Below are 17,970 nucleotides of genomic sequence, written 5' to 3' on the forward strand. Positions count from 1 at the left end.
TTTCATCATAGTACAATGACATCAAGGCTTTTGAACATGTCCACGTGGTTCCATTTAACTTGCTAACAATCTCTTCATATATCCATATTTCCCAAGTTTGGATATTCCACACACATGATGAGGACTCAATTTTCTAAGCCCATTAAAATAAAAGGCTCTTACATTTTCTGAGAAGGTAGTCTTGCTATTTTGGACGGCTTCCCTAAGGACTTTGGCATGGAGATCATCCACAATTGCAGCTGGATGTCGGGTACTAGCACAGTGAACCATAGCTTCAATGTATCTGAGGAAAGAAAAAAAGGTAAATTAAAAATTTAAATATTATTTAATATCATGACCTAATTCATCAGTGAAATCAGGCATTTGTATATTTACAACTCTTCAATGTTGAAATAAAAATGCCTCAATCACATTTTTTGAAATTACACAAGTGAGACATTTATAAGCTTCTACCTCGTTGGCCCACAAGGTAGGCAAAGCTCTCTAATTTTTAGAGGAGCCAATCTTAGTGCTGCTCTTCAATCACTCATTTTCTTTAACCAATACATAAAAACATGAGGATTATACGTATTATTAATGCAGTAACATGTGTTGTTTCTATACATGTATATGTTGTGTAATACCAAGGTTAAACCTTTATCTCCTTAGAAATCCATCATTTCTTTATGGTAAAAACTTTCCAACTCCTTGCGGCTTTCTGAAACGCACAGCACATTACTGTCACCTGAAACTACCCTGCCGTACAACACAACACCATCGCGTCTTGCTCCTATCCAGCTGTCACTCAGGGCCCCTTGCCTCTCCCCCAGTCCCCCTGGCCTCTGGTGACCAGCTTTCTTCTTCTCCGAGATCAGTTTGTTGGATTCACATCTGAATGAGACCAGCAGAACTTGTGGTTCTGTGCCTGGCTCCCTGCACTCAACATAAAGTCCTCCAGTTCCATCCGTGGGGTCCCAAAGGACAGGACCTCCCTTTCCTAAAGTGGCCAGTACTCCACTGTGTACGTGGACCACAGTGTCTGATCACTCAGGCTGTTCTGTCCTTGACTGCTAAGAATTCTGCAGGGAACCCGCGAATGCAGCCGTCCTTGGACACACGGACTCCCTCACCTGACACCACCCTGCAGTGGGACTGCTGGATCACAGGGTGCTGGTCTTTAATTCTGTGAGGACCCTTGTGGTTTCTGTAACACCTGTATTACTGCACATTCCCACCCACGGGTGCAAAGCTCCACTTGTCCCCACAGACTTGCAGGCACTCACTATCCTCCATGATGGTCATTCTTACTGGGATGAGGCGAGACTGCACCATGGTTTTGATCTGCATTTCCCAGGGGTTAGTGAGGCTGACCTTTTCTCATATACCTGTGGGCCAGAGGTACTCTCAGAAAAAAAAAAAAAAAAAAAACATGCCTATTTAGATACACTGCTCATTTTTAAACTGAGTTATTTATGTTCACACTCTGGATTTCAGTCTTGACAGGTGTGTTTCCTCCCACTCTGCAGGCTGTGTTTTCACTCTGTTGAGTGTCTCCTTTGCTGTGCAGACACATCCACATTTGCTTCTGTTTCCTGTGCTCTTAAGAGTCTTGTCCAAAAGCTACCTACCCATACCAGTGTCCTCAAGCATCTCCCTGTTCTCTTCTAGTAGTCTTAAAGTTTCAGGTGTCACATGGAAGTCTCCAATCCATTCTTAATAGATTTTTTATAACTGGTGGGTTTTATTCTTTTATCATCTCCTGAAGATTTCCTATATTCCTAATTTGTCTGAGATCTCCTGAGAATCTTAACAATTTAAGTTATCAAAGAAAACTATGTGCCTTTGCAGAAAAGGAAGACCTTCATGAGAACTGATCCCAACTAAACCCTGTCTCTCTCTAACACTCAGCACTCAGCATTCCACACAACTCTGCATTCCACTTCAGCTTTGTTCACTTTAGTTTTATGACCCTAGGAAGACTGCAGGATGCTTGCAAGCAGAACATCTATCATTTCCTCTTATTCTTTCATTAACTAGATGGGAATTTGAGATAATAATTAGTTCCTGAGTGTCTGGCCACTAACCCAATGCAGATAGATAGATAGATAGATATCAATAGAATAATCATTACGATTTAATTATTTGGTTGAGAAAGTAACAAATGATCACTAAAACACAGACCTTTTTAAACATACATCCATTTTTTTACTCAATCAAAAAAGCTACCAGTGTTCACAGCTTTCACTAACACCATCACCACCTCTAGCCCACCAAGCTCCAGCTGAAAGAGAAGAGGGATAAGTACGAAGGTCTTTCATGCTAAAGCAGACAGCCTGCAAACCAACCAGTGGTAAAGCACCTAGGAAAACAACTGGCTACAAAAGCCGATCTCAAGAATGGACCCTCTACTGGAGGGGTGAGGAAACACATCTGACAAGACTGATCAAGTCCACTGAACTTCTGATTCACAAACTCCCCTTCCAGCATCTGGTGCGAGAAATTGCTCAGGATTTCGAAACACATCTGCACTTGCAAGGCACAGCTATAGGCTCTTTGCAGGAGGCAAGTGAGGCCTATCTAGTGGGCCTTTTTGAAGACCCCAACTGTGTATTAATCATGCCAAATACGAAACAATTATGCCAAATATGAAACAATTATGCCAAAAGACATCCAACTAGCATGCTGCATACACAGAGAACGTGCTTAAGAATTCACTACCATGGGAAACATTTCATTCTCAAAAAACACTTTTTCTCTTCTTCCTGTTATTGGTAGTTCTAAATGTTACATATTTTTTTCCATGGGGTCAAAAGTGATTGAGAATGGAAAAAACAGGGGACAGAAATCAGGTATTAGCCATTTTTTCATTTCCATTTGGGTGTGAATTTTTAACATAAATTCAAGACGTAAAGCATTAACGCAAGTCAAAATGTTTCAGTGAACAAGTTTCAGCAATCCAACTGTATAACAATTATAAATAAAACTGTTAGATTTGTTTGGACAATGCCAGCATCGGGATTTTTTTTAAACAAGTAAAATTCTTACTGACGGCAACTAATTGGGGTTCTTAGCATTTTTGTCATACAGTAGATCCCAGGCATTCACTGTTAGAAACTAAGTCCATGTCTTTAATGCTGTCTGTCTTCTGTGCTGTTCCTGAAAGTTTGCTACTAAAATACATTGAACCGTATCCAAAAAAAACTATGAAACAATCTCCTATGTAAACATAAATATACCATGTGTCATTTCAAAAAGTAACAGTTGCATTTTGACACAAAGTACCTGTCCACAGCTTCGGCCACCAGTGGAGTCAGAACAACGTCCACAGTTCCCTTTACTTCAACTATGGCCGTGGTTCTGGTCTGAGAGACGGGCTGATCCAGTGTCCACTCTTCCGTTAACGTTTCATCATCTGTGTTATCAACAGTTTTCTTTTCCAGTGGAGTATATGGTGTACTGTGCCATTTAACAAGCAAAGCATATATTTAAGAAGGACCAAGAACAAGAATAGAAGTAGGAACTTCCATAAGATGAGGAAACATTTAAACTGCATTTATTTTGGTGAAAAGTCATGGAATTGGACTTGATATTTCACATTCCAAATATTTTTCAAAGACTGGCCAATGAGGTACTAAAATACAAATGGTTAAAGATGGCTAATAGATTAAATGAGATAATCATTTTAAAATATATTTACTTAATGAAGCTGTTCTAAAATAAGAAAAGCATAGTACTGAGTTCTTATTAGTCCCCAGTTTTCATTTGCCACACTATGGCTTTCATAGCATGTTTTATAGTCATACTACAAATGTTTTTAAATACAGTCAACGCCATGACAAACAAAAAAGCTTAATTTGGGGGGATAATTTGTTTTAAAATAAGGCCTGACCTCATCAAGAATGGTTATTACTCATAATCAATTCCACCTCTCTCATAATCAAAGAATACTGATTTCAAACTTACATGCCATTTTTACTTACTTTGAAGTCGATCCTGAAAGTTGCATGCCTCTGTCTAGCAAAGAATTAGCTGTGAGCCCCTGTTTGATAACCTATAATAACATAAGGTATTAGTCTATAATTTTAATATTATTTCTCTAATTTAATGGCATTAACAGTATAGTGAACATCCATATACTTTGTTAATAGGATTTTGATATATTCAACCTGAATGTCTAACCATTTGAAACAATCACAGAAAATACCCAACTTCATTCCTGTTTATGTAACTGTATGCCAGAGTAAAGCTGTGAGGGTTGAGCAATGAAGAGGAATACAACAGTATTGCAAATTCTTTTCCTCTACAGATGTTTTACATGGAGAGTTTCTGAAGCTCATTGTGGTCTTCTCCTAGCACAACCAATTTTTTAGATGTTTTTACTCATGCATTATAGTTATTCATAATATTGGAGTTCATTATTACAGTCACACATGTGCAGAATATAATTTACTCCACTTCAATTAGTACAAAGCAAAAGAGACCCAGAGAAACATTAAGATGTAGGAAAAGATAGACTTATATTTTATATTCATAAAAGATAAAATGAATAAATGAATCTAACCAAACTGAACTCTAGTAAATGCCAACTGGTTACTTAGATTTAATGGAGAAAACATTATGTTCTACATTTGAAGTTGTTTAAAGAATGAATTCCTTGACTCATCTTCTCCAGAGATTTGCCTGCTTAGCCAAACTAAAAATGTTTTGTAAATACTGAAAAAATCCTATCCTGTCAAGTACTATTCTGCACATGTGTACAATTCAGTTTTATACACAAAAAAGTCATATACTGACATATTTCTTCATGGAACAAAAAGAACATTTTAAAATTCAGCAAGAGAAATTTATTTTGGACAAGATAATAAACAGGCAGAATTTAAAACCAAAGCTTCATAACTATCACTTAAAGCTTCTAACTTCTGTATACCACTCAAATGTCCATCGCTGGCAGGACCTCCGTCAATACTACTGTGCCTTGACCCCAAGCCTTTGTCATCTCCTAGACAAACCAGTTTCATGACCTCCTAAACCACCCCCGAGTCCTCTCCCAAGGACAGTTTAATTCTACTTAATAGCCCAAGTACACAATAGCACATCTGTTTCCTCAAAGCTCTTGAGTTTCCCAAAGCAATTAAAACATCAGAACTCCTGGTGCCAAGGTCTGCAAGAACTGGACAACCTGGCCCTTGTTTAGACTTCTGCACTCACTACTTCTCACTCACACCAACCCTTTCCCATAGTAGGGCCTCTACCTGAAATGCAGGGTCTCCCCCAGTCCTCTCATCCACAAGTCCTCCTCATCTACCTTCCATGTCAATATCATCTCAGTAGCTCCTCGCCATCATTGTCTAATCCAGCAGCCTTTGATTACCATAACAACCTTCTCGTTTGAAACCAAATTCTAACCTGTCCATCTACCAGCTGTATGGCTCCCACCTCTCCACTAGAAGCTCTATGTCTGTTTCTCTCACCGCTGTACAAAATGCCCAGCACGAAGTAAAATGTAATATCAGAATCAAGAAGGACTGAATACTCTAAAAGTTAGACATGAAATACATATCTACACACATATATATAAATGTGTGCATGCAGAAGTACATACTACCTAAGATTCCTGAACATCATTCATCAGTTCTATGTTTTATGCTTAATTTTGGTCTTTAATATCCTAAAATTTTCCCTTATAATTCTTCATTCTAAAAGTAGTTTTCATATTGGGTATTATAGCTGAATTTATTTTGAGATTATTTAGTTTTACTTAAAAAGTGACTTATCAGATACAGTACAATAATAGGTAATAATCACATTGATACAAAAATATAAGAACTCAAATATGAAGTGAATGGAACTGAATTTGACTGAAAGCAAGGATTAGTAGAAAGAATAGCAACCATTATAAAGAATGCCAAAATCTTATTTTTAAGATGTAGAACTATGATTTCACAGAGAAAGAGTTGATTCTAACCTTAGGAGTAGTACATAATGTGGACAGACCATATATGTTAATTTACTAGATTAATAAAATCTTAAACCATTGCTCAATTTGCTTAAGTTCATAATACTCATCAATAATCCTGAGATCTAACTGTTATACATGAAGCTACAATTTAAGAAAGTCTACCCGAAATGACTGAATAGTTCTGAAAACAACTTCTCAAAAATTTACTTTTCTGAATAAACACGTTGCTAAAAACTAATGATTTGATGTATACCTTAAACGTTGGCACAGAGAGCTGTTCAAATGATGAGGAACTTTCTTCACTGGTTGGTGTATCCAGATCAAGGGGACGATGCAATGAGGATTTAGAGGTCCTTTTGTTGGTTGGGTGTTTAACTGACCAATTAATTACCTGAAACTGAGTAAGGTAAGTCTGGTAACAATTCATCACAGGTTGCTGAGAAGTGATCTGTTCACTCTCCACTGGTTTCTCACCTTCCACAATATATAGATGTTCTACAACATCATCTTCTCCACCTAATGCAGAAACAAAGGAAGCCTGGGAAGGATGAGTTTTGAATGGCAGACTTGGAGGGTCTGGAACGCTTTCTCCATGGCCAGTAAGTGGCCCTTCTACACTGTGATAGATGGAACCCCTACTGTAGTCTATCTGCTGTGCTTGCTTTTTCTTCTTTTTTCTGCCAGGATAAGTACCAGGGCCTTCATCACTGCTAATGGGCTCCAATTCCTCAGCTGCAGAAAAGTAGGCTTCACTATCAGCCATTGACATGCTAGAATCCATTGATCGATACTGATGAAATGAATTAGAGTCTGCCGATGGTGTGTATGGGAATGAACCAAAACTTCTCCTCTGCTTTGGCGAGTCTAGTACATTCTCGTCACTCCGAGAGACATCACTACTAAACTGAACTCCAACTGTAACAGGCTGTTTGTCTCCATAAAAAGCAGCAGTAAGACTCTTAGTACTTCCAAGTCGGGTGGAACACACTGAGGCTTGTCGCTTCAAAGGAGATCTAAGAGGAGACTGACCTACTGATGTATCCTGAGTGTTAGGAGACACAGGGCTGTTTCCTGAAATTTCTGTAGGAATGCTAAAACAGAAAGCAAAACTATCAATATTTTCAGTGTCATATAATGTAAGCATAAACAGAGATCACCTGTATAATCTTTTTAGTGATTCTGCATTTACTAATAAAAGAAAATCTGAAATTTTAACATATCCAAAGTAGCAAAATATGTGTTCAAATCCCCCATACGTTTCCAAAAAACAACTGAGCAGCTTAAATAATTATTGTGGCTTTACAATAAATCTATAAAGGTTTCAAGGGACAAAGATTAAGGTTGAAGTTTTACATTAAAAGATGTTAGCTAAAGATCATAGTGAAGCCAAACAGCTACGAGACTGTCTAGGGAAACAGTAGAGAATCTAATGGAGAAGATGGTACAGAGGGCTCAGCAATGGAGCACCTGCCTAGCTCGGGGAAAGCGCTGGGTCTACCCTCAGCACCACATAAAAACAAATGAGTAGAATGAAGGGGTTGTATCCAACCACAACTTTACAAAATAGAAGTTCATGGGGCCAACAGTGCTCAACAAGTGGCAGGCTGTGAAACTAGAAGGAAGGAAGAAAAATACAGGGCCTGGCGATGGAGCCCAAGGAGGAGGAAAAGGGAAAGGCACCATCTGGTCACTAAGCAACTGTGCTTCCCGAGAAGGGAATGGCTGACCCTTACGGTGCTCAGAGAAGGACCAGAGAATACTCACTAGATGAGAGAACAGTACGTGAATGCTAACAATGATCCATTCTGAGCAGTGAGATGAAGAGAAATACTGATTTTTGTATTTTTATAATATCTTCAGAGTGTGTGTGTGTGTGTGTCATATTCATGAATAAAAAAAAATTTACTCTGAAATACAGATTAACACTTTAAAATATGTAATTATGTTCAGGTACAAAACAATTTTTCTAAAGTTAAGGAGTAGAAAGGGAAGAAGTTTTTCTTCTTATCACTATTTTAAGTAATTACACTCCTATCATGATCAAGTTTCTAAATCTAATTGAATACTTACCTCCCTTGGCCATCATCTCTTTTCGTACCATGCAAGAACTCTTTCTGAACCAAGTGGTCGTCAGCAACAGAAGACGGGCTTTCCTTTTCACCAGCTAACAAAGGCTGAGCAGCACTGGAACTGCTGTTCTCCTCTGAGGAAGAGGATGAACTGTGAGATCTCAGTGGTACCTGAAGACTCAGATGCTGAGCTTTTCTCTCTACTTCCATTCCCACTGACTTGCTTTCCCAGTCCTTCCTTTTTGTACCATTCACATTGCCTAAACAAATAAAACATGGTTTAAGTGAACATAAAAATTTCAATAGCAATTTAGGAAAAATATGCCAATGTGATTCCATTTTTTAAAGTATGATCATTTTTTTTAAAAAAAAAGCAAGTATCTAATTTCATGAAGTAATGTGTGAAAAACAGTAGAAAGATTATCTGCATATGGGGCTGAGGTCATAGCTCAGTGGTTGAGCGCTTGCTTCAAATGCATGAGGCACTGGGTAGAAGCCTCAGAACCAAGTAAAATAAATAAATAAATAAATAATAGAGGTGTTGTGTCCATTTACAACTAAAAAATTTAAAAAAAAAAATTATCTACAGTCCCTATATGGTGACCTTTTCCTTTTTTAATCTTTTATTTAAACATTTTTAAGGCTGGAGGTAGCTCACGGGTAGAGCAGAGCACATTCTTAGCAAGTAGCTCTGGGCACAATCCCCAGCATGGGAAAAAGAAAAATTCACATTTATAGAAAACTTTCAAGAATAACACCAAGAACACAGAATACCTTTGATCCAGATTTACTTATTTTTAAACATTTTGCCCTATTTACAATTAAAAGGTCAATGAGACCAGGAGAGCAAGGATTACACCATTTCTCACATACCTATGTACTCCCAGTGCCTGCAGCAACGCCTCAGACACAGAGCGCCCACTCAACGGCTCCATGAATGAAAGAATAAGACTTCACAGCAGAGTGGAGCACAGCTGCCTCTAAGCTTCATGAGAGCCCCAAGGGGTGTCACATAAGGGAAGGAGCAAGGGATTAAGCTCTGCGGCTGCTGGGGGGGAAGAGGGGCTACTACCTCTTGCTCAACTATCTCTTTCCTCCAGCCACCCCTGCATCACCCAAGGAAAGAAACCTGCTAGCCAGGCTTGGTTGCATATGCCTATAATCCCAGTGGCTCAGGAGGCTGAGACACGAAGATTTCAAGTTTGAGACCAGCCTCAGCAACTTGGCAAGGGACTAAGAAACTCAGTGAGACCCTATCTCTAAATAAAAAACACAAAATAGGGCTGAGGATGTGGCTCAGTGGTTGAATGCCCCTGAGTTCAACCTCCAGTGCCAAAAAAAAAGGAAAAAGAAAAGGAACCTGCTAGTAGGAGACCTACTGAGTGGAATGCAGTTCCACACAGAACTCAGGGTACAAGAGTTATACACCTGGAATAGAAGCAACATTTACTTCAACTACAAATGTGAAACGGAAAGAAGAAGGAGTTCAATCCACTTGTACATAAGAGGAACTAAGTGGGCCCTCAATTCTATTAGTGTGGCTTCTTTATTCTAGCCTGACACTAGACAGCTATACTCAGCTCCGAGGAGACTCAACAAATCGAAAATCTATCATTACCCTTTAAATGCCAAGAAGTTTTGGTTATTTGCTGATTTTATAAGATAATCTGCTCTTACTTTGGTAAAACTGCTGAAGTAAAATGATCTTACAATAGCATGTACATGGCTATGTACCACTATTCAGTGAATAATCATTAATCAGGTACTGAACATACATGGTCCAGTTCTTTCTTCTAATACCTATACCTAGGGAAATATATCTGATAAGATTCTTAAAATCAAAACTACAGCTCCCTCACCACCCCCCTTTTTTTGGTCTACTGTCAAAAAGCAGAACTAAATACTCTTATGTTTTTTAATAGATTAAGGAAAAAAGGTTAAATGTTAGCGAAACATCCAAACTTGTCTACATTTCACATTTTTGCAGCACAGCAACTTGAACAATAAACATTATGCTTAACAGATGATTACATAACTGAAAAATCTAAAGGAACATCTGTTTCCAAAGTTGTTCAATCTGAGACCCTTTAAAGCTAGCATGTACTGTTAATACCAAACTAGTGGATTTAAAAGTTATCCCAAGGACTCTAATGAAAGACCAGATTTCTCCTTCTCGTATGTTTAAGTTTAGTGATTTAAAAGAAAACTAAGAGTATTGCAAAAGTAGTTGGTACATGGGGGCCAATAATACAAATGATACTGTCAATACATTTTCCTATAAAAAGAGGCTGGTAAAACAAAGTTGAAGGACAGTTACTCCTCAGTATATATCTGGAAGCTGAGTTATAGAAAAATAATAATATATAAGAAAATATTTAGCTTAAATTTTGTGAGGAAAGCCACCTATGTCAACAGTAAGAGATCTGAATAGATCTACTTTGGACATGTGTAACTTTGAAAACAATTATTAGTCTTTTCTGGCTTTTGTTACAGTATATGCAAAAAAAATAGAGATTATATTAAATCCTACCGAAAAACCCCTCAAATTAATTAATTTGAACAACGTAACACAGATGTTCTCTCAGGATAGCTTAGGAGTAGAGATAATAAAAGATTAGCATGAGACACATTTTCTCACCATCTATGATTTTGGGGATTTCTTTAGTAATGATCCATTCTCCAGGATGCAGTAGAGACTGTCCATAATACATATCAGACTCTGCAGCACTTGTGCTGGAAAATGCAGAGCTACTGGATGGTGTCAGCTCTTCGAGTCTGAAGAAATCCAGGCCAGTCACCGTGCCACCAAAAAACCTGCAGCCCCCAAGACAGCCACACTTGTTTCTGCACCTCTTGTTCTTCAGGGGATCATCAGGCCACAGAAACCACAACCTAACACAATCAGACAGACCCAGAAAAGAACGCATTAAGAAAAAAACACAACTCTTATTAAAATAACATAAACACAAACAAAAAGGTTTAGTTTTTCTGTGGTATATCTTTTTAATTATTTGCCTTTCAAAAAAAAAAAGCAGTTTTACCACAGTGAGATGGAAATAAGTAGAATAATAATAATAAATATAGTATATATTTAAAAAGCAAAGAATTAAAAAAGCAGATACAAAATTAAAAAATGAGACAATTAGCTCCAGGTTTAAAACATTCTCAAAACAACCACATTTTCTATTTTTCAAAATAAATTTAATTCAGTTTTTTAACTCATACATTTTAAAAAAATAAAAATTACCCCCTGACAGGCGAAGCCTATAAGTAGCACAAGAACTGTGCTCATCACAATTCCTGATAAGCACAGTTCTGAAGCTGGCCTAAGGAGCTGCAAGGAATGCCCGAGGTCCCCAGGAGTCACTTCCCCAGCTTCAGAGGCACCTGGCTCTGCCACTTAGCCTAACTGAAAACAAGCACTGCACCAGGTTGGCTTCCTGAGCAACAACCAACCAAGAAACCCAGGTTCTTTAGTTTTTGAGAATATGGACTGGGGATGTGGCTCAGAGGTTAAGCACCCTGGGGTTTAATCCTTGGTACCAAAAAAAAAAAAAATGGTAAGAAAAATATCAATACTCAAATAAATGAACACAAACTATTAATAGATATTGACAAGTCAAGCTAATTAGTATGTGAAAAAAAAAAATGTCTCAGAAGTAAAGAAATGTATAATAAGGAGAGACCTAACCTTTCAGTTACCATAAACCCTCAAAAGGTAGCAAAGGCACAGTGAGACAGGACTCTCCTAAAATCCAGGGGATGTAGGCTGAAATAATTTTTCACAGAAGTAATTTGGTAATGCATATCAAAGTCTCAGTTTTTTAAACCGTATAAGATTAAAGTATAGGGGCTGGGGATGTGGCTCAAGCAGTAGCGCGCTCGCCTGGCATGCGTGCGGCCCGGGTTCGATTCTCAGCACCACATACAAAGATGTTGTGTCCACCAAAAACTAAAAAATAAATATTAAAAAATTTTTAAAAAGATTAAAGTATAAAGTATAAGTGTACATATCTGAAGTATAAGAAAACTACACCTAAAATCCTGGAAAGATATACAACAAAATTCTTTGAGGTAAGGTTATGAATGTTCGAAACCTGCCAGTACTCAGCAAAATCCTCTGGCACTACCTGTTTACAACACTGGCATACACACTTTCATAAAGCAATGTCATAATAATTCAGTTAGAATTAAAAAGTAGTGAAAAGTTCTTATAAGTTCACTGAAGTGCAGCAGTGTCATCACGCTGAGTCTTTAATCCAAATGTCCTTATTCCACTCCTAACAAAATTTTCTCTATAATTTTCTAATACTTTTTATCTGAACCTAAGACAGCTACCATTCTTAAAATTTTCACTTACCTCTTAGTTCTGGCATCATGAGCTTCTAGGAAATGTCTCTGTGCCTCGTGTTTAGAATGATGATCAGCAGCCAATGCAATATCAACAGTAATAAGTCCTAAATTGGCTGACCCAGCTTCAAGCCAGTAGGCCCTCCGGAGCACTGCAGGCTGAAGTCCAACTCTGCAGCTATTTACTTGCTCAATGTACTGTCTCACTTGAACATCCTGAATTGCAGCACTTATTCCTTCCCCGACAGATGGATTGTGGAGATTACAGTTTGCAACCCGAATTGCACCCATCTAAAGTTGAATGAAACAAATGAAAAAAACTAGAACCTCTGTATTTTTAAGTAACTTAGCATCATCTACAGAACAGGCAATCATTTCAAGCAAAGGGAAAAGATATTTAGAAGAAAAAAAGGAAAATACTAGAAAGGTGGGAAAAACAGAAAAGGCAAATTCACAAATAGAAGAGAAGCAGAGCTGCAATGACCGAGAGAGGACAGAGGCAGAGGAGCAAGAGCATCAAGGACAGGTGCGCCTAGTCGGTGGGCAGTGAGGAAAGGAGCCACAGGCACTCAACAAGACCGTGCGCAACAGCCACCCAGAGTGCAGAGGTGGCAAACCAATGTCCCCAGGAGCAGGGCAAAAAACAGGAATGTTTGAAACCTGCCAGTACTCAGCAAAATCCTCTGGCACTACCTGTTTACAACACTGGCATACACACTTTCATACAGCAATGTCACAATAATTCAGTTAGAATTAAAAAGTGGTGAAAGTACTTTAAAATACAATAGAGGAAGACAAAATGAATGAGTAAAACTCAGGAAAATATCTTCTAAAGTTATGTGCTAGTCTGTGAGATGACAAGCTATAAAGTGTGTTATACCTCAAGATATAAAGGTTTGGCATAGTAAAAGAAAAAATTACACAGGCCAAGAAAAAGACAAACACTTGCCTTTATATTTGTAGCACAGCCATGCTCCACAATATAAATATCAGCTCCATCTACTGCTAAACGAGTCATAGTGTATTTCAAATCATCTGAAGTTGGGCAAGGCCCGGGAATACAACTCAACTAAAATGAAAAAGAATTGTATAATTAATTCATCTCAAGCAACACACTGTTGTGATACTTAACTAAACTCTCCTTATTTAAACAAATGAAATTCTAATTATATGTATTTTTTTTAATCAGTAGGTTAGCTGGGCAAGGTATTGCATGCCTGTAATTCTAGCAACTTCGAAGGCTGAGGCAGGAGGATTCCAAGTTTGAAGTCAGTCTTAGCAACTCAGCAAAACCCTAAGAAACTTAGGAAAATCCTATCTCAAAAAAAATTTGAAAGAGGGGGATGGGGGAGATGCAACTCATTTTTAAAGTGCCCCTGGGTTAAATCCCTAGTATGGGGGTGGGAGTAATCAGTCAGTTAAATTTCTTTCTCTTAGAATGATAAATAAAGCCATCAGCAATCTAAGTGTTCCCAATAGAACACTAGTCTTATATAACTGCCATTTTCATCAAAATTGCCAAGTAGCAAACCTATTTCACTTAATACACATAAATTTGTTGCCAAGACTCAAAAAGAATAGTCCAAGAAAATTGGTAAACAAAGTCACAAGTTTATAAGAACTGTCTGAGAGACAATTCTTATAAACTCCCTGTGAGAATACCCCCCATCCTGCACACACTGTTTTCACACATCCACAGATAAATCAACCGTAAATATCACGGTAATACCTAGGACAATCCACACAAATTTAACTTTGTTTTGTTCCCAAAATACAGATTTGGTAATGCCTAGGCTGGAAGAAGCCTGCACATCACCTACTTCAATAAACCTGAGGAAATGGCAGACTAAGGGAGTCTTGACCCGCCAGCATGTAAACATGCTCACTATGGCACCGCCAGGACTGCAGTCGGGGCCTTTGGGACGCTGATGCTTTGCCCTGATCTATCTGCTCCAGACAAAGGCAGAGAGACACAAAGGAAGTTTTCAAAATGACAGAAATGTTCTATATTGTTACTGGTGATAATCATTACTCACATGATTAGAACATTTGTCAAAAACTCAAACCAGTCGACTTAAAAAGGGTGAATTTACTATATGTAAAATTATACCCCAATATACTTGACTTTAAAAAATTTCATGCCACATAAAAGCTTTGAGTTAAAGGGGGGAACCTAAAGGTATGTGTGAATTATCCATAAGAACTAACTGCCTGACATATAAGTAAGGGGACAGTTCCCAAAGGAACACTTTATCAAAACTTAAAGAGCTATTTCCTTTATTATCAGCACGTAAGCATAGTGTGACTTTTTCAGACATAAAATTAAAAGCACAATAAATTACTTTAATTCACAATAATATTACAGCACATAAATATAGCTTGTATGGAAAAAATCTAAATAAGAAAGAAAAACTAAATTGTTAATAATGGTTTTCTTTTACACTTTTCAAATTTCCATAATTTCTAGCTTTTTGGAAACAAGTCCCCATTCCAAATTCACCAGGGTGAGTATTTACTGCACAAAACACCACACATTTCAATGCCACTGTGCACATTCTAGGGATCACTGTCTACTTTTTTAAATCCTGAGAAGGAACCATGATGACATATACCAAGGCAGTTCCATGTCCTGAAAAGAGCATGAGATCTGGAGTCGGGAAATCTGGCCAATGTCCAACATTGCTAATCACATTGTAGGATATTAGGCATGTTCCAGAATGGTCTGCAAATCAAGCCACATAAGGAATTGTTCCTTCCTGTTGCTTCAATTTCTAAATCTTCTACAGACACAGCCATATTGCAAATAATACACTAAGATAAAAATTTTAACAGTAAAAATATAATATATATGCGTGAATGTGCATGTTTTAATAATTCTTTCATATTTTAGATACAGTGACTAAGAATTTACACAATAATTAACCAAAAAAAAAAGCTAAACTATAATGTTTACTTCATGGTTATACACATTTTAATTAAAACTGAATCTTGATCTTCCATTTTAAAAAAAGTCATGCATGTGTATATACTGCTAACATTTGTTAACATACCTTGGACTCACAGATTCGACGGTCAATCCCATGCTGACATATGATTACAGATTTTGGTCTTTCCAGTTCATATTCCCGGCACACCACATGAAAAATAAATGTCTGTCCCCACTCCAAGAGACACGCCAGCTAAGATAACCAGGGACAGCGTAACAATACGTTAGCACCTAAACAGGGTTTGGCACTCAGCAACCCGTGAAGAACATCAGCTGGCTTGAAAGAGCACAAAGGCTGCTTTACACCTGCTGCTTGATAACCTGCCTGTTAGCAAGAGCTTCCTCTACCTCGACATCACTTGGAAGCCTGTGTTCCTCTTCATTTGTGAATGGTAAAATGCATCACCAAAATAAACTTTATTTCGGCTGAAAAGTTCCCCTTCAGCAACTTCCAAAACAATTTTCTTCAAAGTCATACATTCTTTGCAAACAAAAGCACTTAAAATTCTGTCTCATAATAAACAACTTTGATGTAAATTTTTTTTTATATTTAATTATCATTATCATACTGAACTACAATTTTGGAAAACTAGGTATTTTGAATTACTATAAGGCAAATTTGTTTATGTAATTAAAAGTTTAATGATATATCAATTCTTCAAATCTAGAGTTTAAATTAAAAAGTGCTTTAGTTTTATAACTGATTCAAGCTGTTTAAACAATAAACATACTGAGGAATGATTATACATTACTTTATACCCCCCAAAGCAGTTCATAATTTCAACTATTAGAAAACATGAATTTCAGTTTTAAGACACACAAAGATGATAAGACATTAAAGTGTCTACAGGTTCATGAGGCATGCAATCCATGACAAGAGTGCAGTGCAGAAAGAAAGGGTTATCCTATAATGATGGTTTATAAACACAGGAACTCCTAGTCCTCAGAATAAAACTGCATCCAGTTCTGTGGGTTCAGCATGACTTTATCCTCTCATCAGGAACAAGCTCCTGATATACAAGTTTGTACTTGAAGACTTAGGGACAAGAAACAGGGAATAGTAAGAAGACAGTTACAAAGCCAGTAAGTGCTGAATGTTTCCTGTCATTCATTTCTGTATATATTCATTTCTTTTCACCCATTTTTTTACATGTCATTATATCCTAACATTATACTAAGATGTTATCCAACTCCAAAATACCGCCTTCAACTTCATTCATTCTCCTACTATTTTTAGGAGATCAGTGTCACTGCCCTCCTACTACAGCTTCTTTGAGGTATACAAGGTACTTGGATTCTTGGTTTACCTCCCTCCTGCTACCACCTGATTCTTTGTTTCATACCTATTCTGTAACTTTTTACCAAAATGGAGTATGAACATTTATACCACATTCTAGTCCTAAAATACCAAGCATCCATATTATCATAAATATATGTCTCAACAGGTAAAACATTACAGCAACACAGCTCTTCAATTAAAGTTGGACTGTCTATTTCTAGAACTAAATAATCCTTAAGGCTTCTGAGCCTTGTAAAAGTCAGTCAGATTGTGTTAGGGATGAACTTATCCAAAGGGACCACACTTAGCTCTAAAGACCAAATTTACTTGTTAGTAAATCCATTATTTCAAAAACCAGTATCCATTAAGACTAGGTCATATGCACAGATTATATGATCTTGCTTTGGGACATGACAAGAATCCTCAGCAACACAAGGGTGAATTTCAAACCTTACTTAAGAAATATACTAGAAAGCAAAGTTCTTAGAAAATTATTCTATATACTAGGGGAAACCAAAGGTTATTGTAATTGCAGAGGGCCAACTAGTATAATTTGAAGAATATATTAATCTGGTTCTAGAACAGTTCTCATGCTGAGTTTTTCCCAAAGACAAAGTCTCAAATTCTTGTGACTATCTCTAGAACTACATAGTACTGCCAATTATATCTAGCTCAGAAAGTGACCCTTGCCTCTGACTCAACTACTGCTAAGAAAGTCCTGAACAGCAAGGAGGACAGTCCACCAACGCTCCTCCAGAACCTCCTCAGTGGAAACGCAGTGATCACTGCACTGTCACACAAGCTGTCCTGGAGAGCTGGGAGGAAGGAGAAGGCGGCGTGTTAGGTCACAGTGCTGGGAGGACCGTACCTGTGGTGCAGTGACCTTGGCTGTAAGGCTTCCAGCCTGCACGTCGATTAGCCAGGCGTACTCTAAGGAATCGCTTCCCAAAGGAAGCCCTTCTGCAGAGAACATAGCATGTGCTCTCAGCTGCAGACCTGACAGATGGATGTGCCCTTCCCTGAGTACGTCGTCCACGGGGGGTCGCTGCTGGAAACAAGAAGATGGTAAGAAGTACCTCAAAACCGCCTCATGATTCATACTTGCTTTACCCTCCTGGAGCTGGACACTACTCGAAATCACGGTACCACAACTGAGGGCTCATAAAGATTGTCAGAAGTAAGCTACGTCTGACAATCTTTATGAGCCCTCAGCTATGTCAGTGATAGTACCTCTGAAAGCCCGACTACAAAAATCTGATAGCTAAGTCCTAATTGGTCTGATTGGTAACTGCCTCCAGGAAAAAGAAACCAGGACACTAACAAGGAATGCCAGAGCCCAATGTTTTGT

At 37.9% G+C, this 17,970-nt stretch overlaps 1 protein-coding gene across 1 annotated transcript in view; it reads right to left on the reverse strand.

Moving 5' to 3' along the window:
* Bltp1 (bridge-like lipid transfer protein family member 1) overlaps positions 1–17,970 on the reverse strand; it is a 197,207-nt gene that overhangs the window by 102,837 nt on the left and 76,400 nt on the right. The window contains exons 23-32 of the mRNA XM_078022155.1: positions 17,491–17,670; positions 15,408–15,536; positions 13,307–13,426; positions 12,368–12,648; positions 10,646–10,899; positions 8,009–8,267; positions 6,192–7,029; positions 3,960–4,030; positions 3,262–3,435; positions 163–283 (exon numbers count right to left, since the gene is read on the reverse strand). Of these exons, the coding sequence (XP_077878281.1) occupies positions 163–283; positions 3,262–3,435; positions 3,960–4,030; positions 6,192–7,029; positions 8,009–8,267; positions 10,646–10,899; positions 12,368–12,648; positions 13,307–13,426; positions 15,408–15,536; positions 17,491–17,670 (2,427 nt within the window). The remainder of the gene's footprint in view (positions 1–162; positions 284–3,261; positions 3,436–3,959; positions 4,031–6,191; positions 7,030–8,008; positions 8,268–10,645; positions 10,900–12,367; positions 12,649–13,306; positions 13,427–15,407; positions 15,537–17,490; positions 17,671–17,970) is intronic.

Source organism: Ictidomys tridecemlineatus, chromosome 9, assembly GCF_052094955.1.
Source record: "Ictidomys tridecemlineatus isolate mIctTri1 chromosome 9, mIctTri1.hap1, whole genome shotgun sequence".
Taxonomy (NCBI): domain Eukaryota; kingdom Metazoa; phylum Chordata; class Mammalia; order Rodentia; family Sciuridae; genus Ictidomys; species Ictidomys tridecemlineatus.